This window comes from Macaca fascicularis, chromosome 5 (genome assembly GCF_037993035.2).
Source record: "Macaca fascicularis isolate 582-1 chromosome 5, T2T-MFA8v1.1".
Classification (NCBI taxonomy): Eukaryota; Metazoa; Chordata; class Mammalia; order Primates; family Cercopithecidae; genus Macaca; species Macaca fascicularis.
The window spans coordinates 47,272,487-47,300,444 of NC_088379.1; the positions used below are offsets into that span (position 1 = coordinate 47,272,487).

At 38.1% G+C, this 27,958-nt stretch overlaps 1 protein-coding gene across 16 annotated transcripts in view; it reads right to left on the minus strand.

Moving 5' to 3' along the window:
- Positions 1-27,958, minus strand: part of CORIN (corin, serine peptidase) — a 264,257-nt gene that overhangs the window by 135,136 nt on the left and 101,163 nt on the right. For all 16 annotated transcript variants that reach the window (XR_012434810.1, XR_012434811.1, XR_012434809.1 and 13 more), the window contains exon 5: positions 15,247-15,428. Coding sequence is in view for 11 of the 16 variants with exons in the window: in XM_045392336.3 (XP_045248271.2) it covers positions 15,247-15,428 (182 nt within the window). In the remaining 5 variants the exon portion in view is untranslated. The remainder of the gene's footprint in view (positions 1-15,246; positions 15,429-27,958) is intronic.

The window sequence follows — 27,958 nt, forward strand, 5'->3', positions numbered from 1 at the left end:
AAGTTTCTTCATAAGAATTTTGGCATATCCTTAGCTCTATCACTACCCAAATAACAACAATAATGACAGCTGTTCCTTACATAGCTTCTCTTCTTCATCTCATTTTTGACTACTCTCCCTAACATGTTCTATGTAACAGCCCTACAGACAGGGGGTGGCAGCTGATTAAAAGAACCCAGGGGAGATATCTGGGGCAAGAACGTTGCAGGCAGATGGAACAGAGTAGCTACAGCCTAGAGAGTAAAAACAAAAACATGAGGAGAAAAGTCAGAGAGGCATTCAGGGCCAGATAATGTAGGGTGGGATGTCTATGTTGCACAACTCCAGGAGGCACAAATGATACAAACAGGAGGCAGAAACACTGGGTAGAAGAGGGCAACAACAAAGCTTTCCCCAACAAAGGCCCCACCCTTAAGCTTGAAGACCCACAGCACTAAGTAAGGACAGGCATTTCTGTTTTCACACCCAAAAAGTTGCCTTTTGGCCCACCACACCCCTCATCCTGCCCCCATACAAACCCAAGACCTTAGCGCGCGCGCACACACACACACACACACACACACACACACACACACACACACGAAGCGGCTGAACTTCAGAACCAGCAGACCAGCGAAGACGGAACGACTTGGCAGAGAAAGAGAGAAGAGGGACATTCAGCTGCAGAGGGGAGTTCAGCATGGAAGAGTCTGGCCACTGGGTGCTCCGGCTCCAGGGAAAGACTACCTTCCCACTCCATTCTCCTGCTTCCAGCTCCCCATCCACCTCACTGAGAGCCACCTCCACCACTCAATAAAACCTTGCACTCATCCTTGGAGCTCACATGTGATCTAATTCTTCCATACACTGGGCAAAAACTTGGGGTACAGAAGCTGTCACACTGGTTCCCTGCCCTTAAGATAAGGCAGAGGGTCCATCGAGTTGATTAACACACAAGCCGTCTACAGAAGGCAAATTTAAAAGAGCTTGCAGGCTGGGCACGGCTCACGCCTGTAATCCCAGCCCTTTGGGAGGCCGAGGCGGGCGGATCACGAGGTCAGGAGTTCGAGACCAGCCTGGCCAATATAGTGAAACCCCATCTGTACTAAAAATACAAAAATTAGCTGGGCATGGTGGCACGTGCCTATAGTCCCAGCTACTCGGGAGGCTGAGGCAGGAGAATCGCATGAACCCGGGAAGGCGGAGGTTGCAGTGAGCTGAGATTGTGCCACTGCACTCCAGCCTGGGTGACAGAGTGAGACTCCATCTTAAAAAAAAAAAAAAAAAAAAAAAAAAAAAGAGCTTGCCCACTTGGGCTTTAGGAGCCACAGACACCCACCCTGAGACACTGCTGTGGGGCTGGGGCCCAAAAGGACTCTTGCAGGCCTCTGCACCTGCCTGTCTGCATGCTCCCACTAGGGGTCTGAGCTGCAGGGTGACCACACATGAGACACCCCTGTTGCATGTCCTGAGAGGGGAGTCAGGGAACTCTCACGTTTTACTATTCACATTGACTTCTATATGACGAGCATTCTCCTGCAGTTGTGCAATGCAGCAATACTGATGAAGGCCTGACAGTTGTAAAGACCAACGGCTTTTATACTGAGTGAGAGGGAAGCCTTAGGAAACTTAGAGAGAATAGATGTGAAAGTTTAAAAGATCCCTTTCTCTTCTGTGTGCATAGGCAAGCATCAAGGAAGAGGCAGTAATAGCCCAAAGGGGCAGAGGGAGGCAGCAAGGAAGCCAATAATGAGGGTGGAAGGATAATCCAGGCACAAATCCAAGTGAGCTGGGCCCAGTGGTTGTGGAGATAGTGAGCACTGGTTGGATCACGCATATATTTTGACAGTTGAACCACTAAGATTTGCAGACAAATCAGATATGGTATGAAAGAGAAAAAGAAGAGTCAAGGATGACCCCAAGTTTTTAACTAGAACAATTGGAAGAACTACATTGTTATTGACTAAGGTGGGAAAAGCTGGGAGAAGAGAAAGTGCATGGGCAATATCAGATTGGTTTTGTACCTGTTTCGTTTGACATGCCTTTTAGAAACTCAAATAGAAACAAATAGAAGGCAAATTTGTGTGTGTGTGTGTGTGTGTGTGTGTGTGTCCATGCTGCAAGCATACATATGCATGCAGGTCCAGAGGTCAGAGGAGGGATGTGGGTTAGGGATCAGCATTTGTACTTGTCAGTGTACCAGTGGTATTTAAAGCCATGAGCCTGAATTAGATCACAAAAGGAGAGAGACCGAAGGCCTGGGGCACTCTAGTGTCTTCAGGTGAGAGAAATGAGGAGAAAACACAAAGGAGATTAGAATAAGTGGCCAAAGAAAGAGGAAAACCCAATTGGAAGTCAGGTGAAGAGTTTATCAGATAGGAAGGAGTGATTAAATGTAGCAAATGCTGGCCGGGTACGGTGGCTCACGCCTGTAATCCCAGTACTTTGGGAGGCTGAGGCAGGCAGATCACAAGGTCAGGAGTTTGAGACCAGCCTGGCCAACATGGTGAAACCCCCATCTCTACCAATAAAACAAAAATTAGCTGAGTGTGGTGGCACGCACCTGTAGTCTCAGCTACTTGGGAGGCTGAGGCAGGAGAACTGCTTGAACCCGGGAGGTGGAGGTTGCAGTCAGCCAAGATTGTGCCACTACACTCCAGCCTGGGTGACAGAACAAGACTCCAACTCAAAAAAAAAAAAAATGTAGCAAATGTTGTTGGAGGTCAAAAACTACTGAGAACTACTATGGGATATAGCCACACAGGTAGAGGCCCTTGGAGATGTGGAGACAAAGGAGTTTTTCTTGAGAGGTGTAAGCAAGGACAGTGGAATGGAGGTTTGAAGCTTAGAGAAGTGGAATAAAATTGGGGATGATAGATAGATTTAAGAATCATCAGTGCATATGTGGCTATAAGCAAATAAGACATTTCCCAGAGAAAACATATAAGATGTTGAGAAAAGAAGGTTGAAAATAGAATCCTGTGGAATATCAACATTTAAGGGGCCAGTAGAAAAAGGAAGGAGACTAGAGGGTGGCCAGGGCAGTGACAGGCAGATGAGAACAGCAATATGCTAGAAACCAAAGGCAAAGAGTGCTACGAATGAAGAAGAAACCAACAGGCACAAAAGCCTTCCATTGCAGGGGGCAGCCAAGTTTATACCCCCTCCTTCACAATCCCACATCTCTTCTCCTATAGGACATTGTACTTATGGGCTAGACCAGATACTGTCAGTTTCAAAGACTAAAGGAAGTGCATATCCCAGCTCCCTCGCCCCTCTAGTAGACTAATTCTAAACCACATGTTGTACACTAGTTCCCAGATTTTCCCATGGGATTGCTCCAGTTGCCCACTATGGTAGATGGTTTAGTAATCTACTCTTTTTTTTTTCTTTTTTTTGAGATGGAGTTTTGCTCCATCTCCCATACTGGAGTGCAGTGGCACGATCTCAGCTCACTGCAACTTCCACCTCCCAGGCTCAAGTGATTCTCCTGCCTCAGCCTCCTGAGAGGCTGGGATTACAGGCACATGCCACCATGCCCAGCTAACTTTTTATATTTTTAGTAGAGATGGGGTTTCACTATGTTGGCCAGGCTGGTCTCAAACTCTTAACCTCAAGTGATCCACCCTCCTTGGTCTCCCAAAGTGCTGGGATTACAAATGTGAGCCACCGCACTTGGCCAGTAATCTACTCTTTATTGGCCTGTTTCCCTTCCCACTCCTGTGACCCCCACCCCACCACTGTCTCATGTCTCTCCCAAATGTACCATGTGAGCTCAACTCCTTGTCTCAGAGTCTGTGTCTGTGCGTCCCATGTCCATCTCTCCACTGGTCTATGAACTCCTTAAAAATATGCCTGTCTTCATGCCTTCTCTAGTTCCTGGTAAACTGCCTGGTACATAGAATACACTTACTACATGTCTGTTGAATTGAAGGATTTACATTTGCACAGGGCACGTGGCTTCTCTCAAATAAAGTTATCTCAAATACATTATCCCATTTAGCCCATAACACAATTCTACCACTTAGGTATTATTATTTCTATTGTAAAGCTGCGGCAATAGAGGTTTAAAGGGCTTGAGAGACATGCTCAGCACCTTCACGATGCTGTTTGCAAAATATCCATGTAAGTACCTCATCTATCTCTAGCAAAATATTGATGTGAGTACCTCAAAGAAATAGTATTAAATTATTTCTTCCAAACAAACCCACAATTCAATAGGAGGAATTCAGACTGTGTGTTTTACCAGGATCCTGAAACTACAATTTTGTTGCTTGTGCACTGAAATGGTTGCTAGCAGCAACCAGAGCTAGACAGAGCAAATAAGGTGCTACAAAAAGGAAGAGGAAAATGAATTAATAAATAACTGAAGTTCTTTCATGGCAGAGAGATCTCCTCAGGCCCAAAGAAATACCATTTAAAATCGACTTTCCATATATGATTACAGACTAGGTAAAGGATTAGTCAGAAAGCTCAGTATGATTGATGGGTCCTGAACTTTAGCCCCCTGAGTTCTCACATCTCAACTATGGAAACGCACAAATGTTTATTTTAAAACCTCTGAACAGTTCCCACAGCATTATCACTTTAGCACACTATTTACTTTACAAGACCTAGCATCAACATAAGATAGAAAGGATAAGACAACTGTGTGTCCTATATGGGAACAAAATGACTTAGGAGTTATGACTGATTTAAAGGATATTAAGAGAAGATGAATCGAATTTACAGAGCTATGCACTGGGAAAAGCAGCTGTTACAAGTTGTGGGTTTTGGCTTGATTCACTCTGGAAAGACATGTGAGAGCTCTTGTGAGAAGGGGGCTGTAGCAGTGGGTATTAAAAAGGATTAATAATCAAATCTCAAGATGGTCCCAGGATGGTGGACTATTTGGGGGAGGATGGAGCCTGGGGGACTGGATTTAAAATAAGCTGGGAATGACCTCCCTGAACCTCCGTTTCTTACTTTATAAAATAAAGATGACAATACCTTGGAGATTTACTCTGGAAACAAATTGAACTAACAGCTATGAAAGCACTTCAGAAAGGAGAATGGGGCACATAATGTAAAGGGCGTGAATTACTATTTCCTTGGGCAAATGATTTCACAAATTGGAAGGAGAAGATTGAGACAAGAGTCAAGTTTTAGTCACCATTCATTTCATCAGCTAAGTAGGAACCTGACACCCAACGCAAGTCCACAGCCCTGAACATCTCCACCAGAACACTTTCTTCCATCCTCTTTGCTAAGTAGGCGCCTTTCTCTTTTAAAATATTCAGGATTTGTTTATGTAATTGACATCGCTCTATTCCATTGACATTTAGCCTGTGTCCTTTTATACTTTCTGTATCACAGCATGTTTACATGTAGTTATTAATGTTCTTTTAATATTCTGTTTCTTACACGTGGGTATCACAGATTAGGTTTAACACTTCTTCTTAAAGGTAGGAAGTATGCTAAACTATTATTATTATTATTGCTGTTAGAAAGTACTTTGCAAAACATATAGCCTTAGACCACGGTTTCTCAAAAGCAGCACTCCTAACATTTTGGGCCACATAATTTGTTGTTGTGGGAGGCTGTCCTGCATGTGTGTTGTAGGATGTTTGGCAGCATACCTGCATCCACCAATTAGGTGTTAGTAGTAACTCCCCCTATTCTCACACTCATGACAACCAAAAATGTCTACAGACAATGCCAAATGTTCCCAAATAGGGGCTGCAAATGCACCCCTAGTTAACAACCAAGGCATTAGACAGATAGAGATTAAAATTCTGGCCACCATAATTACTTTCACTTTTTCAGAGTACCTGGAACGACACTTAGAAAAGAAAAAGTGCTCAATCAATATTGAATGAAAAATGAAAGAAAAACTACATTAGTTGTATTTATAAAGTGGCTCTATAGCATAATCCCTTACATGATTAAGACTGTATTATATAATGAACACTTTTCTGGTTGGCATACAATATATTCTTACACTTTTTAGTAACTGTGTCTGTGTATACAAGAAATTATATTCTTACGCATATACAAAGATTGTAGCTGGCAGTAGCTTTCTCTATAGCACACAAACTATGAATATGTCTAGCATCCTGTTTATCCATAAAGCAAGAGACAGAATACTTATTTTCAATTCTAGGTAAATATTACATCAAACACCAATTATCAGATGCATTTTTGGAGAATTATTTCTACAACCAAGAATTCTGAAAAGATTATCTGACAAGTAGAGGATCTCAGATGAGTGTACTTAGGAAATTTCTGCTCTCTTTAGACATACGTTTTTAAGTATAAATGTTTCATCAATCTTTATAAGATTTTTTCCAAGATTAGAATATTTGCAATATCCTCTGATATTGGTGAGCCAACGTTTCAAGTGACATTTTAGTTTGCTATTAAAAAATACTAATAATGGGCAGGGCACGGTGGCTCACGCCTATAATCCCAGCACTTTGGGAGGCCGAGGCAGGCGAATCATGAGGTCAGGAGATCAAGACCATCCTGGCTAACACGGCAAAACCTCATCTCTACTGAAAATACAAAAAATTAGCCGGGCGTGGTGGTGGGCACCTGTAGTCCCAGCTACCCCAGAGGCTGAGACAGGAGAATGGCGTGAACCCAGGAGGCAGAGCTTGCAGTGAACAGAGATTGCGCCACTGCACTCCAGCCTGGGCGACAGAGAGAGACTCCATCTTGAAAAAAAAAAAGATATTAATAATGTTATTTTGATTTTCAAGAACTGATATGTTTTGAGCAACAGTGTTAAATAACACTGATGATTTTTTGATTTTCAAGTTTTCTCTATGAATTCTTAAATCCTGTATCAAAGGGTTACGTTTTCCAAATGACCACTAATGAAGACTAAGCATTCTTACAAAACAGGAGAAAATGTAGTTAAAACAGAAAGACTTAAAGGACTTCTCTTTCAGTCTTACTCATTCAGCCTTCTAATGGCTTTTAGTTACATACTGTCTTTTGGAGGAAATCCTAATTTAGCAGAAGAGCTCTACTAAACAATGTGTGAAAAAGAAAACAAACTTCCATTTCTGGCCATGATGTAGTAACTTGCAGCAGATCAATGCCCCCATCAAGTACAACTTGAAAAGCCAGATAAAACACAAGAAACATATGTTTGAAGGCATCTGAGAGCTGATAAGATAATTAAGATGTGAGTGGTCAAGGTCCCAGAGAGAAGATAACTATAGAACAAAGAGTCGACATTCTTTTTTAAAGTTTTATTTTAAGGCCAGGCCTGGTGGCTCACGCCTGTAATCCCAGCACTATTTTAAGTTCAAAAGTACATGTGCAAGTTTGTTATATAGGTAAACTTGTGTCATAGGGTTTTGTTGTACAGATCACTCACTTTTTAAGCCTAGTACCCATTAATTATTTTTCCTGATCCTTTTTCTCCTCCTCCCTTCCACTTTCTGGTAGGCCCCAGTATCAGTTGTTCCCCTCTATGTGTCCGTGTGTTCTCATCATTTAGCTCCCACCTATAAGTGAGAACATGCCCTAAGAGTCTACAATCTGTGCATGCCTTTTCCCTTTTGGAACTTGCCAGTTCTTGGCATGGTGCTAACACATGTGACCACTGCAAAGAGAAGATAAGCCAGCAGAACTTTTGGCAATTCCACAAAGGTGAAGAGACAAAAATTAGAGTTTGGTGTTGCTGAAGCAGCCAGATACTAAGGAGCCAGGTAGACAGTGAAAGGGGGAAACATAGAGAAGCAGATCTATCACTTTGGGAGGCTTGCCTTGCAAGGCATTTGCCACAGAGGGCAGGAGTCTGAAGAACTAAGCAGAAAGCTTTGGAAAAGTAGAATGGAAATTATAGAAATTATATTGCTCTGAGCAGAAAATAAAATAAAATTTGGAACTACCCAAGGACAAAGGGAATATAGTAAGCCTCCCAGCTTCTCGGTTGAGACTACTGGAGAACCATACTCTCAGAACAGAGAAAAACCAGATGGAGCCTTATAACAATGGGGCAAAATCAGCTTAGTCTCTGATTAAATTAAGGCTATCTGGCACCATATGTGCCTAGTCATATATGTGGCACATATATGTAATCACATATGTGTCTGGCCCATATCACATATATGATCTGGCCATATATGTCCACCCTTCAAGAAGGAATCTATTGCTACATTTGCTGGCCCACTGCCTTTAGTTGTCAGATCCTTCGGGTTTTGCCTCGGCTGTGGAACACTGAAGAGATCTGCCTTACCCAGTGGCACACTCTTCCCAGGAAGGACCACATCCAATGACTGATTGAGGTGGAGACACATAGACTCCACTATTTCGGCTCAACATGGGATAACTCTAGGCCTAATACATTCCAGAACTCCCCAAAGATTTAGCTGAGGCTTTGGTGGGCCTGGATCATATTTCAACTCCTTCTTCCAAATTCTGCTTTCTCTCCCTCTCTTAACACAAAGGCTGAAGCTTAATAAATACTCCATACACCAAACTCCATCTCAGTTATTGTTTCCAGAAAACTTCACTTTTAGCACTTAGTATCAGGCATGGTCTAAGAAAGCATGTGATAAGATATGGTTATTGATCTAGATAACCTCACAACTACATCAGCTGTGAAAATTAGCAGCCAAGCAGCCACTAGAAGGGGCAGAACATGCTTGGAGCTTGCCACAATGCCCCATTACCAAATAATTGTCATAATTTTTCTTGTCTGTTAGCTCCCTAGAAACTCACCTCAGAGCAAATGTGATTATTTGACCTGAATAAGAGCTTACTCAGTGCAAAGCCTTTTCCCCGGGGTGTTTCTAAAATATATATATATATAAATAACCAATTAACACTGCAACTGTCTGAGGTGGGGATATCACTCAGGGCAAACAAGAAGCTAAACATAAAAATTAAAAGAAAAATGTGGGGAATTCCTGTAGGAAAATTTGAAAAGCTCTAATACATTGCTGAGAATCTAAAAGATCCCGTGAATGTGTAGGACTATGCATACACCTAAGAAGGACCCAGAAATGCCCAAATATCTCACCTGTGGCAGACTTGAGACCCTGTACAAAGACCCGGCAGACTTGAGACCCAGCAGAAATTAAAGGACAAGGCAGAGCTGTAAACTTTGCTATAGTATTGACTGCTACAGTATTGACTCTGCTATAGTATCGACTCTGCTATGATACAGACTATGTACCCTAACATGCACAGAATCCCTTGGCAAAGACTAGGATATATACCTGTTAAATGCATTTAAGGAAATTCTGTCCAATCATTAGTTGACCACTAGGCTGCTATCTTGGCAAAAGTGTCAGTGGCCAGACATGACAAAGAACAAACTTAACATAATTTGTTCAGGGAACTCATTGAACAAATAAATAACAACAGTTAAAGCAACAAGAAACAGAAACAGCAACAAATGTTGTTGGGAGGAAGAATTCAACTTCCAGAGTTGAATTCTTATTCATATTATTCATATTATTTAAAATGTCCAACTTTCAACAAAAAAATTACAAGATGTCCAAAGAGACTGGAACATATGCCCATATACAGGGAGAAAGAACAGTCAACAAAAACTGTTCCTGAGGAAGCTCAGACATTGAATTTACTGGACAGACTTTTAAATCAGTTATTTCAACACATTCAAAGAACTAACTAACACATTTCTAGAGAACTAAAGGGAAGTATAACAGCAATGGCTCAAAAAATACAAAATATTAATAAAGATATACAGATTATTTTTTTTTAAAGTTATGCAGTAAAATACATAATAACTGAAATTAAAAATTTACTAGAAAGACTTAACAGCAGACTTGATCAGGCAGAAGAGAAAATCCACAAACTTTAAGATAAGTAAACTGAGATTATCTAGTCTAAGGAACAGAGAGGAAAAAACAAAGAAAAATTAAAAGGTCCTTAATGACTTGGAGGATGTACCAACATACTGATAATGGGAGTCCCAGAAAGAGATAAAAGAATGGGTCAGAAAGAATGTTTGAAGATATAATAGCTGAAAACTTCTTAAATTTGGAGAAAAACATTAAACTGCATAACCAAGAAGTACAAAAATTCAAATAAACTCTAAAGGATCTACACTTAGACAGATTGTAATTGATCTATCAAAAATCAGACACATAAAATTTTGAAAACCCCAGGAGATAAGCAACTCATCAGATAAAATGGAGCTTCAGAAAGGTTAACATCTGACTTCTCATCCAAACTCAGGAGTCCAAAAGGAAGTGGGATAACATATTCAAAGTGCTGAAAATAAAATAAAGGAGTGTCAAAATTTTTTTGTCAAAAATTCTAAATACAGCAAAATATCCTTTCAAAATGAAAGACAAATTAAGATATCCCCAGATAAACAAAAGTGGAGAGAATTTTCTATTAACAGAACCACCCTGTAAGAAGTACTAAAGGAAGTCCTTTGGGATAAAATAAAAGGACAGTATACAGTAACTTGAATCCATATGGAGAAATAAAAAGTATTAGTAGAGGTAATTAAATAGGTAAAAGTAAGACAAAAGAAATGTATTTTTTCTGTAAATCTTTTATTATCCTATCTGATTTTTAAAAACAACTGCATAAATCAATAATTTATAATCATAATCAATAAACTTATGTTGAGATTGTATTATAAAAAGATGTAATTTCTATGACAATAATAGTACAAAGAAGGAAGAAGAAACAAAGCTATACAGAGGCAAAGTGTAGATATTGTTGAAATTCGGTTGGGATTCATCTGAACTAGACTGTTATATTCATCTGAACTTAAGACATTAATTTTAAGTTCCAGAGCAAGCAATAAGAATAACTAAAAAAAATAGCCAAGCAACAAGAAATTTAAAGGCACACCCCAATATTTCTGACACAAAAAAGTCAGTAATGAAGGATCACGAAATACAAAAGTCATAGAGAAAGCAAATTTCAAAATGGCATATGCAAATACTTGCTTATCATGATTACATTAAGTGTAAATGAACTAAACACTACAATCAAAAGGCAGAGATTTGTCTCATAGATAAAAATATATGATTAAATTATATATTGTGTGTAAAAGACATACTTTATATTTAGAGACACAAATAGATTGTAAGTTTAAAAATGGAAAATTTTAGGTGCATATGTGTTACATATATTCTCTATTGTTGGGTGGAGTATACTACAGATGTCTATTAGATCTCATTGGTTTATTGTGCTTTATAAGTCTTATATTTCCCTTTAAATCTTTTGCCTAGCTCTACTCATTATTGACAGTGGAATATTATGGTTGAATTGTCTATTTTTCCTTCAGTTCTGTCAGATTTAAGTATTTCTGGCGCTGTGTTATGTTTTCCTGACGAATTGACCCTTTATCATTAAAAAAAATCCCTCCTCTTTTCTGGTAACAATTTTGTTTTAAAGTCTATTTGATCAAATATTAGTATAGCCATTCCAGCTCTTTTAGCAAAGATTGAATGGTATATTTACATATGTAATCTTTATCAAAATTATAGTTGATTTTTTTCAGAAATTGACAAGTTAATCCTAAAATGTATACAGAAATGCAAGGTACCCAGGATAGCTAAAGTAATCCTTAAAAAGTTAAAGTACACACACTTCGTAATTTCAAAATGTATTGCAAACTGTGGTAATCAAGAAAGATAGATAGATCAATAAAATAGAATTGAAAGTCCAGAAATAAACCCATACATCTATGGCCAATTGTTTTTTAACAAGGGGCACCAAGTCCATTCAGGGGGAAAGAATAGCTCTTCAGCAATACATACTAGGACAACTGAATTTCCATATGCAAATGAAAGAGGTTGAACTCTTACTTCACAACATACAGAAAAGTTAATTTAAAATGGATCAATGACTTAAATATAAGAGCTATATATATTAAAATCTTAAAAGAAAACAAAGGAATAAATAGTCACCTTGTATTAGCCAATTTTAAAAATACATACACTAGAAGCATATGCAACAAAAGACAAGACAGATAAAGTGGACTTCCTCAAAGTCAAAAACTGTTGTTAAAATGAAAATAGCTCCTGAAGAATGTAGGAAGATATTTGAAGATTATATATCTTAAAAGGCACACTTGTATCCAGAATATATGAAGAACTCTGGCAATTCAACAATTTAAAGAGGCAACCTAATTTTAAAATGAGCAAAGTATTTGAATAGATATTTCTCAATATAAGACATACAAATGGTTAACACTAACAAGCACATGACATGTTGCTCAACATAATTAGTCATTAGCAAACTGCAAATCAAAACGACAATGGGATACCACTTCACATCAACTAGGACAGCTATAAACAAAAAAGACAGGTGTGGTGAAAATGTGGAAACACTGGAGCCCCCATACATTGTTTGTAGGAATGGCATTTCCTCAAAATGTTAAACGTAGAGTTAATACTAGTCACAGCAATTCTACTCCTAGGTATATAGCCAAGAGAATTAAAACTGTAAGTTCACACAAAAACACAAAATCTTATACACAAATATTACACAGATAGCATTATTCATAAGAGTCCAAAAGTGAAAACTGTCCAAATATTCCTCAATTAATGTATGGATTTTTAATGTGGTATATTCCTACAATGGAGTATCAATTGACAATAAAAATGAATGAGGTACTAATACTACATGCTTCAGCATATATGAACCCTGAAAATATTTTGCTATGTGAAAGAAGTCAGTCACAAGAGTTCCATACTGTATGATTTCATTCATATTAAATGTCCAAAATAGTCATATTTATAGAAACAAAGTTAATCAGTGTTTACCAGGGGCTGAGGAGAGGGATGGCAACTTACTGCTAATGCGTGTAGGTTTCTTTCTAGGGTGATGAAACACTCTGAAATTATTATAGATGATTACGATGGTTGTACAATTCTGTATGTATACTAAACCACTTAATTATATACTTCAAACAGATGAATTTTATAGTATGTGAATGATCTCAATAAAGCTGGCATTTCTAAAAGGCAACTAGCATAATATGAAAAAAATACATCATCTTAATAGATATAGAAAAAAATAATAAAATTCAAACCCCATTTAGGATTTTTTAAAAAGTGTTAGCAAACTACAAATAGAAAGAGCTTCCTTAATCTGACCAAGAGTATCCTAAAATCCCTTCACCAAACATCATAATTAAAGGTGAAATATTGAAAACCTTCTCTCTGACATAGAAGAAACAGAAAGCACAATGACTGAAAAGAAGGAAATAAATTGTCATTATTTTAGATGACATGATTGTGTACTTAGAAAATTCAAATGGATTTACAGACAAACTATAAAAATTGTTGAGTGATATATCAAATTTCTTGGATACATAAAAACAGAAAATAAAGGAAAATTTTTAAAAACATATAATTTACAATAACATCAAAAACACCAGAGACCACAAATAAATCTAAGGGAAGATGTGCAAGATCTCTATGGTTAAACCTGTAACACGTAATTGAGAGAAATTTTAAAATGCCTCACTGAAAATACTTACTTAAATATTACCATAGTATATCATTGTTATGGTTGGAAAACTCACTGTTGTAAAGAAATTTTCCTGAATTTGATCTATAAATTTAATGCAGTCCCAATTTAAAAACAAAACAAAAACAAAAACAGCATTTGTGGAAATTACACGGTGATTTTAAAATTTATATTAAATGCAAAGGGCCAAAAATAGTCAATCTTTAAGAAGAACAAAGATAGAGGACATATAATATTCAATATAAAGATGCTATAAAACTATAGTAATCCAGATAGTGTGGTATTGTCTTAATTCTATTCTGTCAATTAGAGGGTTCAAAAATAGATATACATGTAATTACTCACTTGATTGATAGCAGCAGTGATATTACAGAGCAGAGGGAAAAATTGTCTGCTAAATAATTAAATGGCAGTGGGTCAATTGAATATACACATAGAAAAAAATTAATTCCTATCTTTTACCTTTCACCATGCACAAAAATTAATTCCAGAATTATAGTAGATGTAAAACTGAATGCCAAAACAATAAAGATTCTGGTAGAAACATAGGAGAAAAACTTCTATGTTTGGGGGTAAGCAAGCATTTCTTAAGACACAGGAACAAAAGACACAAAAGAAAAGATTGATAATATGGACCCATTAAAATTAAGACCTTCTATTCCATCATAGATGCTAATAAGAGTAGAAAGGCAAGCCATAGGGCATGAGATCTTTGCTATACATATATCCAACAGATGACTTGCATCCAGAATTCATACAAAACTATAAATTTAGCGCAAAAATACAGACCATCAAAAAGCAGGCAAAATATTTGGACAGGTATTTCACAATATTCCCATCAAAATTGTTAAAATGAAAAAGACTGACAATGCTAAGAATTGGGAAGGATTTGGAGCAACTACAACTTTCATAAGGAGCTAGTAAGAGCATAAATTCGTACAACTACTTTAGAAAACTTTTTTGTTGAATAAATATAACCATATTCAATTAAAGACATGCACAAGATGCTGGGAATGGTGGCTCATGCCTGTAATCCCAACACTTTGGGAGGCTGAGGTGGGTGGATCACGAGGTAAGGAGTTCAAGACCAGCCTGGCCAACATGGCAAAACCGTGCCTCTACTAAAAATACAAAAAGTACCCAGACGTGATGCCATGTGCCTATAATCCCACCTACTTGGGAGGCTGAGGCAGGAGAATTGCTTGAACCCAAAAGGCAGAAGTTGCAGTGAGTTGAGATCATGCCACTGTACTCCAGCCTAGGTGGCAGAGCAAGTCTCTGTCTCCAGAAAAAAAAAACAAAAAGACACACACAGGAATTGTAATAGCATCACTGTAATAGCTGAAAATTGGATACCACTCAAATGTCCATCAACAGTGGAACGGAAAAATATATTTTGTTTCAATCGTATATTAGAATGTTATATAACAATGAGAATGAATGAACCACAATATGAAGATGTAATTAATTTCTTGAACATAATGCTGAGCAAATGAAGACAGGTTTTAAAAAGTTACATATTGTATGATTTGCATTTATATGAAGTTCAGAAGTAAGCAAATCTAAGGTGATAGAAGTAAGGATAGAGGTTTCTTTTGGAAGAGTGAGATATGACAGGCAGGGGGCTTGAAGGTATTTCTGGGGATATTGTTAATATTCTATTCCTTGATCTGGGTTCTGGTTACATGGATCTTGTTACTTGGTTAAAATTTATCAAACTGTACACTTATTATTTATATCCATTCCTGTATAAATGGCATACTTAAATAAAATCTTCTAAAAATGAAACGAAACACAGACACCTACGTTGCTTTCCATTTTCCTGCTGAGGCGAGAAGCAAATTCTGCTGACGTCGCTGCTTTCAGTATGGTTTCTAAACTGGGAGCATTCGAGGAAATCCGGCCAGGAGTAATTCACCATCCCCAGAACTGATTCACAGCCTTCTTTGGCAGCCTCACAGAAGGACCTACAGGGCAGAAGTCCATGACTAAAAAAAAAAAAAAAAAAAGAGAAAGGTGAAAATTAATGTCTTTACAGAATAGGTTTTGAAATAATAGTGAAATTAAAGTTAGCCCCTGTGTTGTGATATTATCTTAATTTATACTTACTATAGTCAGCAACTTAAATTTTTACATTCAGTCCTATGACAGTGATTTTAGCCACTCTATTGTCTTGATTCTAGAAGAAATAGCTAGATCTACACCATCTATTTCTTGTAGGAGCATTCATCAATAATTTGTTTAATATTTACTGGGCTAAAATATACAGTTGTCAGCCTAAAAGAGCTCTATTTAACATCAAAAGGGAAAAATTAACATGGAAACGAAGGCCCTCAAATTGCAAAGGCAGAAGTAGGTCAAAAATATGTTATTCTTGTACTTTTATCTTCCCTTTGAGAAATTCAAGCATCTCTGAGTAGCAGCAGAGAGTAAGCTGTTCCATTATTAACTTCCCCAGGCTCCCTAGAAAAGGAACATCATACAGACGAGTGGCAACTTGGACCTTGTACAGTTATTTATCTTTTCAGATTTCTAGTTTGTCATATGCAAAATAAAAAAAAATGCTAACAATCATCTGTTAATAGTATGAGTAATGATGCCCCTGGAGCTTATCTTTATTCATTTGACATGCCATCAAACAGTCCTAGATCCACAGCTCTGTGGATGGAGATAGGATACTAACAAAGTCAAGGCCATGGACTTGTTTCCTTGCAGACCCAGGTAATTGTTTCTACTTTACAGCTAAAGGCTGCATCTCTCACCCTGGCTGGTTAATTGCTAAAGGTATTTCAAATAGTTTTAAGGAAACTGGGAAAGAAAATACCCGGTTCAGTTAAACCAAAGCATACACTTCACAAATGTAGGGCCAATAAGATATCACAGAATCACACAATATTAGATATGTAACAAACCTTAAACAAACCTTATTCAAATCCTTCATATGAGATAGTTCCAGGGAGATTCTAGGACGGATTTGAGGTCAAACAGCTCCTACTGGCAGAAGCAGGAATAGAATCCTGGTGTTTCAAGTTTCAGGACACATTCTACCTACTCTCCCTGTCTCTTCTCTTGTAAGGACCTAATAGCTGGGCTTCTAAAACTCCTTGATCAAACAAGCACATTTACAATACCCCATTCATACTTCTACAGATTACAAAAATATAAGGGGATATGCCACCCATTGAAATCAAATGAAACTAATAGGGTCTGTAAAATAATGTTAAGGGAGAGATCTTTGTACTAAAAACGGAAAAAGGAAACTCAACATTCAGATAAAAATATTTTACCTTCCTCTCAGAAAGTCACCTTAAAACTGAATATCTTTTAGAATACTGATCTTCATATAATTGTCTACATACATTAATATGTAACCAAATTCAATAGTGAAGATGTTGAAGAGGAGGTTTTGTATTTGAAATATTTAGCTTTAGCATATAAAATATGAATTCGTTCAGGCAAGTTTATTGGTATAAAGAAGACACCTGAAATATATTAGATATTTCTAGGACTAAGAAAGGATCACTTAAATAACACTGTTTTTCAATATTTCCTGCCTGTCCTGAATCTTATCTCAGAGAAGCTAGCAAATATATTTCCTTTTTTTTTTTTTTTTGAGACGGAGTCTCGCTGTGTTGCCCAGGCTGGAGTGCAGTGGCCGGATCTCAGCTCACTGCAAGCTCTGCCTCCCGGGTTTTTACGCCATTCTCCTGCCTCAGCCTCCCGAGTAGCCGGGACTACAGGCGCCCTCCACCTCGCCCGGCTAGTTTTTTGTATTTTTTAGTAGAGACGGGGTTTCACCGTGTTAGCCAGGATGGTCTCGAACTCCTGACCTCGTGATCCGCCCGTCTCGGCCTCCCAAAGTGCTGGGATTACAGGCTTGAGCCACCGTGCCCGGCCGCAAATATATTTTCTTAAATAAAATTAAGATACACAGTTAAGGAATGTGGAGAACATAAAATTACTACATGCAGTTACTTATGTTCACCAGGCACTGCTCTTAGTGCCACACATGCATCAGAACAGGATGAGTAATAGGTGTTATTACTCATCCCCAATATACAAATAAGGAAACTGAAGCACAGAAAAATAAGACATTTGTCCAAGTTCGCTGAGGGAATGAGGGTCAGAGCCGGGATTAGAGCTCAGGCGGATTGACCCAGGACCTATTCTATTTACTACTGTAGTACAAGTAAGTCCTAATTTCATGAATGCATATCTTGTAAGCACAACGCAAATCTTTTTATTTATTTATTTATTTATTTATTTTAATGGAGCTTGGCTTTGTTGCCCTGGCTGGACTGTAGTGACGCCATAGGCTCACTGCAAGCTCTGCCTCCTGGTTTCAAGCAATTCTCCTGCCTCAGCTTCCCGAGTAGCTGGGATTACAGGAATGCGCCACCTCGCCCGGCCAATTTTGTATTTTTAGTAGAGACGGGCTTTCAACATGTTGGCCAGCCTGGTCTCAAACTCCTGACCTCAGGTGATCTGCCCACCTTAGCCTCCCAAAGTGCTGGGATTACAGGCATGAGCCACCGCACCCAGCTGAGAGTGCAAATCTTGATATGCACTTTGTGAGTGGCACCATCACATACATTATGGGTGAGATCTCCATTCTACAAAAGCCTACAAATGTGCATTGAATCAGTATTTGTCAGGGGCTAAGGAACACAAGAAAAGGGTAAATACATTTCTGCTTTCTTCACTAGGTGTGAGCCAGCCCACAGTAAAGCTATAAAACAAGCTAGGCTTGTCATTGGTGTTCCTTCTTTGCCTCCTAGTTCTTGACCAAGGTCCCAGGGTCCCAATGCAATTGTGATCACCCCGATGCCAGCACTCCACCTAGATGGCCACCTCTACCAGAGTGCTTGAAACATATTATTCCCTATCCTTAATCAAAACAGCACTCCCAATTACAGCTAATCTCAATTAGGCTTTCAAATAAGAAAATAGATGAAAAAAAAACCACAGAATAATGCATAATAATAAATGAATATTTAACCCTCCCAGAGATTTTTGCATCATTAAAAGAAGACTGCTTACTGGAGTAATGGAATCTCTAACTGATGAAACTCCAGATACCATTTAAAGCAGAAAAAACATTCAACATTTTTTGAAGATGAGAAAGATGTCTGCAAACTGAATAACACTCTGGAGCCCAATTCTCCCAAGTGGTTCCTGGACCTTTCCTCATTTCTGAACTGACTTATTTTATTTTATTTTATTATTTTTTTAATCATTCTACATCTTTTCTTAGAATCTTCTAGGGTAACAAAAATGAAGTTTCATGCAGGAGGCCAGCAAACTGTTTTCAAGTTCTAAAGTTAAGTCTTTAATTCAGAAATGGAATCATTGTCATTGACTCTTATGGTGGTCATTTTCTACGGGAAAGCCTCAGTCTATCACTTTGCAACTTTCACATGGCCACTCCTCCACTGCTGAATCTTGGGCCAATAGCTCACTCATGCTAAAATTCAGTTTCCTCATTTGAAAAATGAGGATTTTGGAAGAGCTGGAGTTTGGATCATTTTTCATAGTCCTTTTACTGCTAACATTCTGTAAGTCAAAATTCATTCTTTAAGGCAATGTTTCTCAGAGGAGCACTGGTAATCCCACCAGCTTTGCTAAATTTCAAAAGGTAACAGGCATTTTTCTCAAGATTTGTTCTGGGAATATATAGAGACATTAAAATACCATTAGGCCTTCCATTCTAAAAATAGGGCCTAAGAAAAATGTCTACAGTGTTTCCAAATAGTTCTCTTAAGAGGTGTAACCAACTGAGACCCATAAGCTTTAAACTGCTGGACCAGGATATATGTGAAATAGTGATGGGGTATTAATAACTAGCAACACTTTCAAACAGTGAGCAAAATGAGGAGTCATTTGTTCTTGCATTGCATAAAATTCAACTGCCTATGGAAGGGTGAAGCATTTTGCTTTTCATCACATAGAACAGTGTGGTGAGATAGGCCACACTATTTTGGAGTATGTGTCCATATCCAAGCAACAAACAGATTGATGACTTTAAAACAGTGCTCTGCACAGGGAAGGAGTCCACTTTAGCTATCTAAAAACTATTTTAGAAAGGATGCTTATTTTAAATTGATATCTGAAGTGCATTTGGTGTTGTGCAAAAGTATCTAGTACATTTCAACTAAAGTTAAAGCAGAAAGCTCTTATATCTCCTCTATAATTATTTGTTCAAACATTTGATAACTGTATAAATAATAATACTATATAGTGCTAGTGAAGTTTTTATGGTGTTTTCACTAGGAAGGGTGTTGTAAAATTATTTATCTACCAAAAACTGTACAGTTTATCTATAAAAATATTAGAGAATTTATCTTCAAATAATTTTGTTATAGTATATATACAAATTAGTATATATATTTTATCTGCAAAAAACAAGTTCTGATAAGGACATAAAGTTTAAATTATGAAATAAGTCAGCCACAAGGCAGGCTTATATGGTTAATGGATTTTCAAGTTTTATAAATCACTTTTCTCTTAACTTTTTATTTTGAACTACTGTTAGACTTACAGAAAAGTTACAAAAAATGTACAGAAATTTTCCATATATCCTTCATCCAGACTCCCCTAAGGTAAACATCTTACATAACTATAGTATAATTATTAGAACCAGGAAATTAGCATTGATACAATACCTTTAACTAAACTAAGGACCCTTTTTGAATTTTGCCAGGATCTCCATTTAGGATCCTACATTGCATTTAATTGTCACTTTTTACTTTTGGCAAATAAACTAATCTTTAAATACATTAGGATAACTCAGAATTTAAAACTCTTTTTTCATGAGGGAGAAAAAAAAAACAAAACAGAATCTTTGTGACAGGTGGACTTTAAGATGGCCCCAATGATCTCTGCTTCCTGGTATTCATGCCCTGTTTAATCCCCTCCTCTGGCATGTAGGTTGCCTGAGTGATTTGCTCCCAATCAACGGAAGGTAATGGAATGTCAATTTCATCATTAGTCAACATAAGATTATGACTTCTGTCTTGCTAACAGACTCTTTCCCTTACTGGCTTTGATGAAGCAACATGTCATATTGAGGAGACCCACATGGCAAGGACCTGAAGGTTGACTCTGGCTAATAGACAGCTAGGAACTAAGACCCCCCAACCAAAGCCTTTAAGGAACTGAAGTTCTCCCAAGAATCACATGAGCTAAGTTCTTCCAAGAATCACATGAGCTTGGAAGTTGATCCTTCCCAAGTCAAGCCTTCAGATAAGACCCCAACCCTGCCAATATCTTTATTTCACCTATATGACAGACCCTAAAGCAGAGGACCTGGCTGGGCCACTCCCAGATTTCTGACCAACAGCAACTGTGTAATAATGTAAGTGTATTTCTTTCAGCTGATAGGTTTATGGCAGTTTGCAATATATAACTAACACACTTTTCTTGACATATCACATTGTCAAAGGCATGCTACTGAGTTTGATGTCCTATTCATTGACAAGACTCACACAATAATCTTTTTAAAAATACACTCCTAAATTTGTCTTTGTTATGCTGAGCTGTTCAGTGAAAAATACTCACAAAATCAGTCACAAGCAGCTCCCAGAGTTGCAGAACTTACTTAGTCGTGAAGAGAATGTTAATGCTGGAAGGATCTTCCAAGATAATCTACTCCCATTTTCTCCTTTTGCATTATGAGGAAATTGAAGCCTAAACAGATTTCATAGCCAAATACTGTGACTCCATCCCAGTGCTCCCAAATATCTTGCCTATCTGACGTCCTTGCACAATCCATGAGCAACAGATAACACAGGAACATAAATCAACAAACGACAACACTACTGGAAAACCCAAATAATAATAGATGGCTTGTTCTCTCTATGATAAGCGAACAGCACTGGCTTCCTATGTCAGCATATTCTGTGACCTCAAGAGACCATATAAAAGGTTAGGCTTAGTGGGGTATGAGAGAAGCAGGAAAGAGGCTTCTTTGGTTTCTACTTCACTAAATGTGGGGATGGAATTTAGTGCAAGGGAATTTTTACATGTCATTGTCTCCCATCAGAAGATAAGTAATGGAAGCAGTTGGGGTATTTTTTGGTCACATTGGTCTGACTCTAAAATCCAGGAGTGTGTCATTGTTTTTCTTCATTTGTAAGAGTCATGATCTTACCAGGAAAGAGGTGAGCCACTAAAGCAGGTTCACCGCAGAGTGTTTAATGAAAGGGCTCTGATCTCCTACAGAAGGAAAAGGTACAGGCAGGGTTTAGATAAACCAACACGGGGTAGTACAGTAGGCTGCTGCAGGGAGCTGTTAGCACCCTAGGTTTAAGAGACAAGGGAAAGAGAATTTTCTGGAACTTGGAGATAGTTGTATGGGGAAGGCTGCTTGATAAGGGTTGTGGCCTCTTCCAGTGAGTGGGCTGCAGTCAACCCATGTAACCTGGCAGAAAGACAACCAGGGGATCACTACCCAAACTGCCTATCCTCCCACACTCTGATCTCATGCTGGTGGCTTCCATTGTGAATCCAACAGGAAACTAGAAAGTAGCCACTGTTAAAGCGGCCTCTCCTGGAAAGAGTTAGGATGGAAGAGAGTGGAAAGTAGATATGGAGAAGTAAATAAGAAACAGCCAGCACAAAGCTGCATGCCTTGCACCTAGTGAAAGCTCAGCAAATACTTGTCAAGGGATGAAACACAGTGGCGTGTGAGCAGATAAACTATGATTAGCTTGACATCTGGTAGGAGTGTTTACACCACAAGAATCAGCAGATTCTATAAATAATGGTTTTGTTGTTGGTTTGTTTTTTTCTTTCTCAGGGATCCAATTTACCAGCACACCACTGAATAAAGTCTAAATCATGTTATCTGCTACAGAAGGAAAGTTGTTTTCATTTCCACTCAAAAGAAAATTACTGCCATGAACTTCTTGAATCAACATAAGAAATGATCTCAATATTAACTCCTTCTCCACTACTTCTACCACTCCTCCTTCATATACATTATTTTGTCGGGGAGTATAGCTCAGGGGTAGAGCATTTGACTGCATATGCATTATTTTTTTGGTTGTAATACCATCTATCTAAGTCTCCAAGCCCAAAAGCCTTTGCCTTCCAGTCAACTTAGCCATTCATATGCAAATAATCACTAAATACTGCCAATATTACTTCCTAAAAATCCTTCCAATCCATTTTCCCTTCTCTCCCATTGTATTTTCTAGAAAAATTAAGCCAGCTGTACTCTCTCTAATATACGGTAGATCTGGCTGTCACTCCACCTGAATTGCCTTTTTCCCCCACCTTGTTTACATGGTATATTTTTCTTCTTCCTCCAAAATTAATTTCAGCAGTTACCTCCTCCCTGCTAGTAGCCTTCCCTAATAATGCCAGATAAAATGAATTCCTCTCCTTTCTCTGTGTTAGCTCCACGCCTTGTAAACTGATCACATTTTACAGCAATTTAATTGTGTTTATGTCTGGTCCTCTATTATGCTGAGTCCCTTGAAGACAGTAGTATGTTTTATTCATTTCCATAACCCAGCATCTAGCAGTGTGCCTGGCACATTATAGGCACCAATAAGTGTTTGCTAAAGGAATAAATTGATAATTTTCCAGGTATCTTTGTTGAATAAACTGATACCAGGAGCTGAGATAGAGCTAGTTCCTAGTAAGACCCTCTATCCCTCCCTTACATCAGCACCCCCCCGCCACTAATACTCCTTACCTTGGCAACAGTAACTGCTTGCAGTACTGATCCCATCATGACCTCTTTTCCCACTTCAATCAATTATGACATGATGCTCAGTATATCTGGCTCTCCCTCACCTCCCAGACTTCCAGATCCTCATGGATCAAATGTAAGTTTGCAGTAAGTTTTCCTGAGCAACATTGCCTAAAATTGCACCTCTTATCACCATATTCCCACCCTCCCAAAGCTCTCCATTCCCCTGCTTTGATATTTTCATTGCACTTATCACTATCTGCTAAATGAATATTTATTATCTGTCTATTTATTTGCTTACTGCCTATCTCTCACCGACATGACATAAGCTCCGTGAAGCCAAGGATATCTGTTTATTTCATTTGCAGCTCTATCCCTGCTGTGCACAGTCAGCACTCCATAATTATCTGTTGAATAAGTAAATGAATCACATGCAGAGGTGATTCCTGTCTGAGATAAAGCTGTCAGTAGCGAAGTTGGGAGGGGAACTTAACTCCCAACTTAATGGGGTATACAAAAGCTCACACTACCTGCCCACGAGGTCCCCTCCACTTCAGGTCAGCAGGTTCTACACGCACTATTCAACCTTTAAATAATGCCCATGTAATAGTTAAATGTCAGTAAAAGTGTTATAAATGAAAAGCCTACACAGACTGAGGGTCTTGTTTGTTATGTCAATAGTAGTGTGTCACTCTTAAAATAGAGAAACTTAGAAAATACTAACAGATAAACACAGTTTGAATTAAGATGGGCATGAATAATGTAAAAATGACACAGCCACTCTGAAAGAGAATATAAAATTCCATTCTCTTTTAACCAACACATTCCTGATTCTCATTAATATCTGGCATACTTACCAGGGCCCAGGTGATGAGAGATTAACAGATCACAGAAGAAATGTGCAACTGTTTAATTATTTTGCAGTTGTTTTGATTTTTTTTACACATTATAAAATGGTGCCATAAATATGGATATTCAAATGAATTGAATAACAAGTATTATTTATAGATTCTAATCAGAGCCACATAATTATCAGGTGAACCCACCCCCAACATTTCAACGTAGGTTCTTTCTATTTTCCCTAAGAGTCAGCTGGTCTAAGAAATAAAGAGAAAGAGTACAAAGAGAGGAATTTTACAGCTGGGCCTCCAGGGGTGACATCACATATCTGTAGGTCCGTGATGTCCCCCTGAGCTGCAAAACCAGCAGGTTTTTATTAAGGACTTTAAAAGGGGAGGGGGTGTACAAACAGGGAGTAGGTCACAAAGATCACATGCTTTAAAGGGCAATAAAGATCACAAGGCAAAGGGCAAAGCAAAGATCACAAGGCAAAGGGCAAAATTAGAATTACTGATGAGGGTCTATGTTCAGCTGTGCACATACTGTCTTGATAGGCATCTTAAACAACAGGAAACAGGTTTCGAGAGCGGAAAACTGGTCTGACCTCAATTTTACCAGGACGGGATCTTTTCCCCACCCTAAAAAGCCTGGGGGTACTGCAGGAGACCAGGGCGTATTTCAGTCCTTATCCCAACCACATAAGACAGACACTCCCAGAACGGCCATTTATAGACCTCCCCCCAGGAATGCATTCCTTCCCCAGGGTATTAATTATTCATATTCCTTGATGGGAAAAGAATTCAGCGATATCTCTCCTATTTGCACATCCATTTATAGGCTCTCTGCAAGAAGAAAAATATGACTCTATTCTGCCTGACCCTACAGGCAGTCAGACATTATGGTTATCTTCCCTTGTTCCCTGAAAATCGCACTTTTTCAAAGTGCACTGATTTCATATTATTCAAACACATGTTTTACAATCAATTTTTACAATAGTGGTCCTGAGGTGACGTACATTCTCAGCTTAAGAAGATAACAGGATTAAGAGATAAAAGTAAAATAGGCATAAGAAATTATGAGAGTATTATTTGGGAACTGATAAATGTCAATGATATCTTCACAATTTATGTTTCTCTGCCACAGCTCCAGCTGGTCCCTCCATTTGGGGTCCCTGACTTCCCCCAACACATAATACCAATGAATTATTGAGAAGAAAGGTACTGCACAGAGCTTGATGAAATGTGTGTGCTTGTGACACTGTCAGTAACATGACAAGGCATTTTTAGATATATTTTATCTGTCATGGCCTGATTCTCTAGCTTTACATCTTTGTAAAATGAAAGTAATCAGAATTATATGACAGTATCTTACCTATGCTTTGAGCCATTTTGGCTCATAAAATGAAACCTCATCTATCACTTCATATTTTATATATAATGCCAAAAAAGCAACTAAGTCACCAGTGTTGTATGATGTTGAAAAGGGAACTTTGCTACAACCAGCCACCTAAACAGCCAGGTTGCCAGAACTCATGTACCTGACTGCTGTTTCCAAGTTAGCAGATAAATTCAGGAAAGTAAGCAGCAGATGACTTTCAGAATATTTCTTTGGTAACAGCAACAATGCTCATTCTTTTTGCTTGACTACTGATCTATATACATTTTAAAAAACTATAAATATGAAAATATTTAATTCCTTAATGTTTCCATTTATTCCCAAATGTGAAACAATTTGGGATATATGTAACTTAACACCTAGAGCCTGAAATTCTATTTTCTACCATGAACTGTTTAAGCAAAGACCAATCCACCTAAGACACAGAGGGGTCAAGCAGATGACCTAGCTCCTTCCCAGGGTGATACCCTTTAAATAGTTGTTTAATATTTATTCGGGTGAGAAACTGAGATTTGCACTGAAGAGAAACAGGACTTTAGGTAGCAGGGTCCCAATTTGCAAACTCAACTTAGTAAACCAGAAGTCCTGCAGTTAACTTGGCCCATTCTTTCTGAAGGCAGTTAGGTGGCCAGTTGTTGCTACTGGATATGATCCATCATATGTCAACACCATGCCCCCCAAAACCTTCAAGAAGATTCTCTGATTAGTATTTCAAAGCAAACATAAGAGTGTTTTTGAGAAAACCTATGCCAAATTTAATTTTCTTCATCTTGTTTCATGAGTTTTTAGAGTTCCTTATTCATCAGTGCCTTGGGCCACTGTAAATGGACCTGCCTCTCAACCCAATGAAAAACCAATTAACCTTAGGATGCTGGATTCCTTACCCTAGGGTCTCCAGTAAGTTCTCATCAGTTGGTTTAAATACCTCCAGTAGTAGCAAACTCACCATTTCCTGAGATGACAATTCTATATTTACACAAGTTTATTATCCACAAAATTCTTCCTTTAGCTAAGTAGGAATTTACTCCTCAATGACTTTCAATTACTAGTTCTATTAATATGTTTGCCCTGTGGAAAAACACAGAAAAAGTATGCTCCGCCTTCCATCTCATGGCCCAGAAACATTTGAGAATGGCCATGGTACGCCCTCAGAGGTTCACACTCCCAGTTCCCTCAAGAATTCTTCACATGAACAGATTCTCAATCGCTATTCTCGTCAGTATCCTCTAGACATTAGACATTTTATTGTTGTTTTCTTTCTGTTCTTTATATAAACTTTAATGCTAAAATTTTTAATTAGAAAGTCTTTTTAACAGAGTACATATGAGTTAATATTAAGAAGAAGCACAGAGCCGCCAAGCCAGTCTTCAGGCACAATCTAGTGATTCCTTATCCATTAGGTCCAGGATTTTAACAGTGATGGAGAAGTGAGAGTTAATGTAACATCTTTTAGCTGGTTATTCTGCCAACCAGATCATCAGTGTTGCCTGATTTTAAAAAGAGAAGCTCAGGAGCTTCAGAAAGAAGCTAAATTATCTCTGGAAATATTATCCAAGTCACCTTAAAGTTTCAATTCCTTTAAAATATATACAAAATTTGATTTATGCAAAAATTTTAGGAACATATAAATTATACAAAAAGTGTAGTACAACTACAGTCAACATATTTTGAACTCTCATTAACCTAGACATTTAGGAGGATTCCCTGATTGAAGAGTTCATTTATTCCTTTTCTTAAATATTTAATGAGCACCTGCTATGTGCTGGGCAGTGTTCTGAACAATGGGTATACAATGGTGTGCAAAGTCAACAAGTTCTCTGCCACTGTGGAGCTTATAAAGTAAGAAAGGCAATAAACATGCAAAAGGGGATATAACTGTGCCATGGTGAAAGATAACAGGCCCTATTGAATATGATCAGAGATTTCTCTGCAGAGATGTCTTCTGAAAAGAGGGCTTAGTGTGAGGAGAAAGATGCTACCAGGTAAAAGGAACATTATACGCAAAGGAAGCTAGAAAGAGGTTGGCATTTTTGAGAGGTAGAAAGGAAGGTCACTGCAACTGGAGCCAGGTCTATGACACTAGAGAAGCAAAAAGGGCTTCAGAAACTATGGTAGGGACTTAAAACTGGCAATGGACAGAGCTATGCTTTGAATCAAATGTAATCTGCCCCCAAACTTTCAAGCGCATTCTCTGCAGTTGCCAGATGAAATTCTTTAATCTTCAGTGAACACACATAATATAAAATTTGGGTAACAGTATGGTGTTTTTCAAGAAGCTCATTTGAGGAAACTCATTTAGTTCTCACTGAAAACATACAAGGATTAAGTACACTAAAGAAAACTATAGTATACTATGGAAAACTGAGTACACGATGGAAAACATGTAGTTCCCATGCTTCAGGTGAAATTTTTAATCTCAGTCATGTTGCTACGTAAATTTTTTATATAATTGCTCTAGATATTAAGAATATTTGTTTAGGACCTAGTGGCCAATCAGTATGTCAGAGGGAAAAATAAATAACTGACACATCAAATTCTTAAAGTTAAAATCTCATTTCAGGAGCATGGAATATATCTGCAATGTAT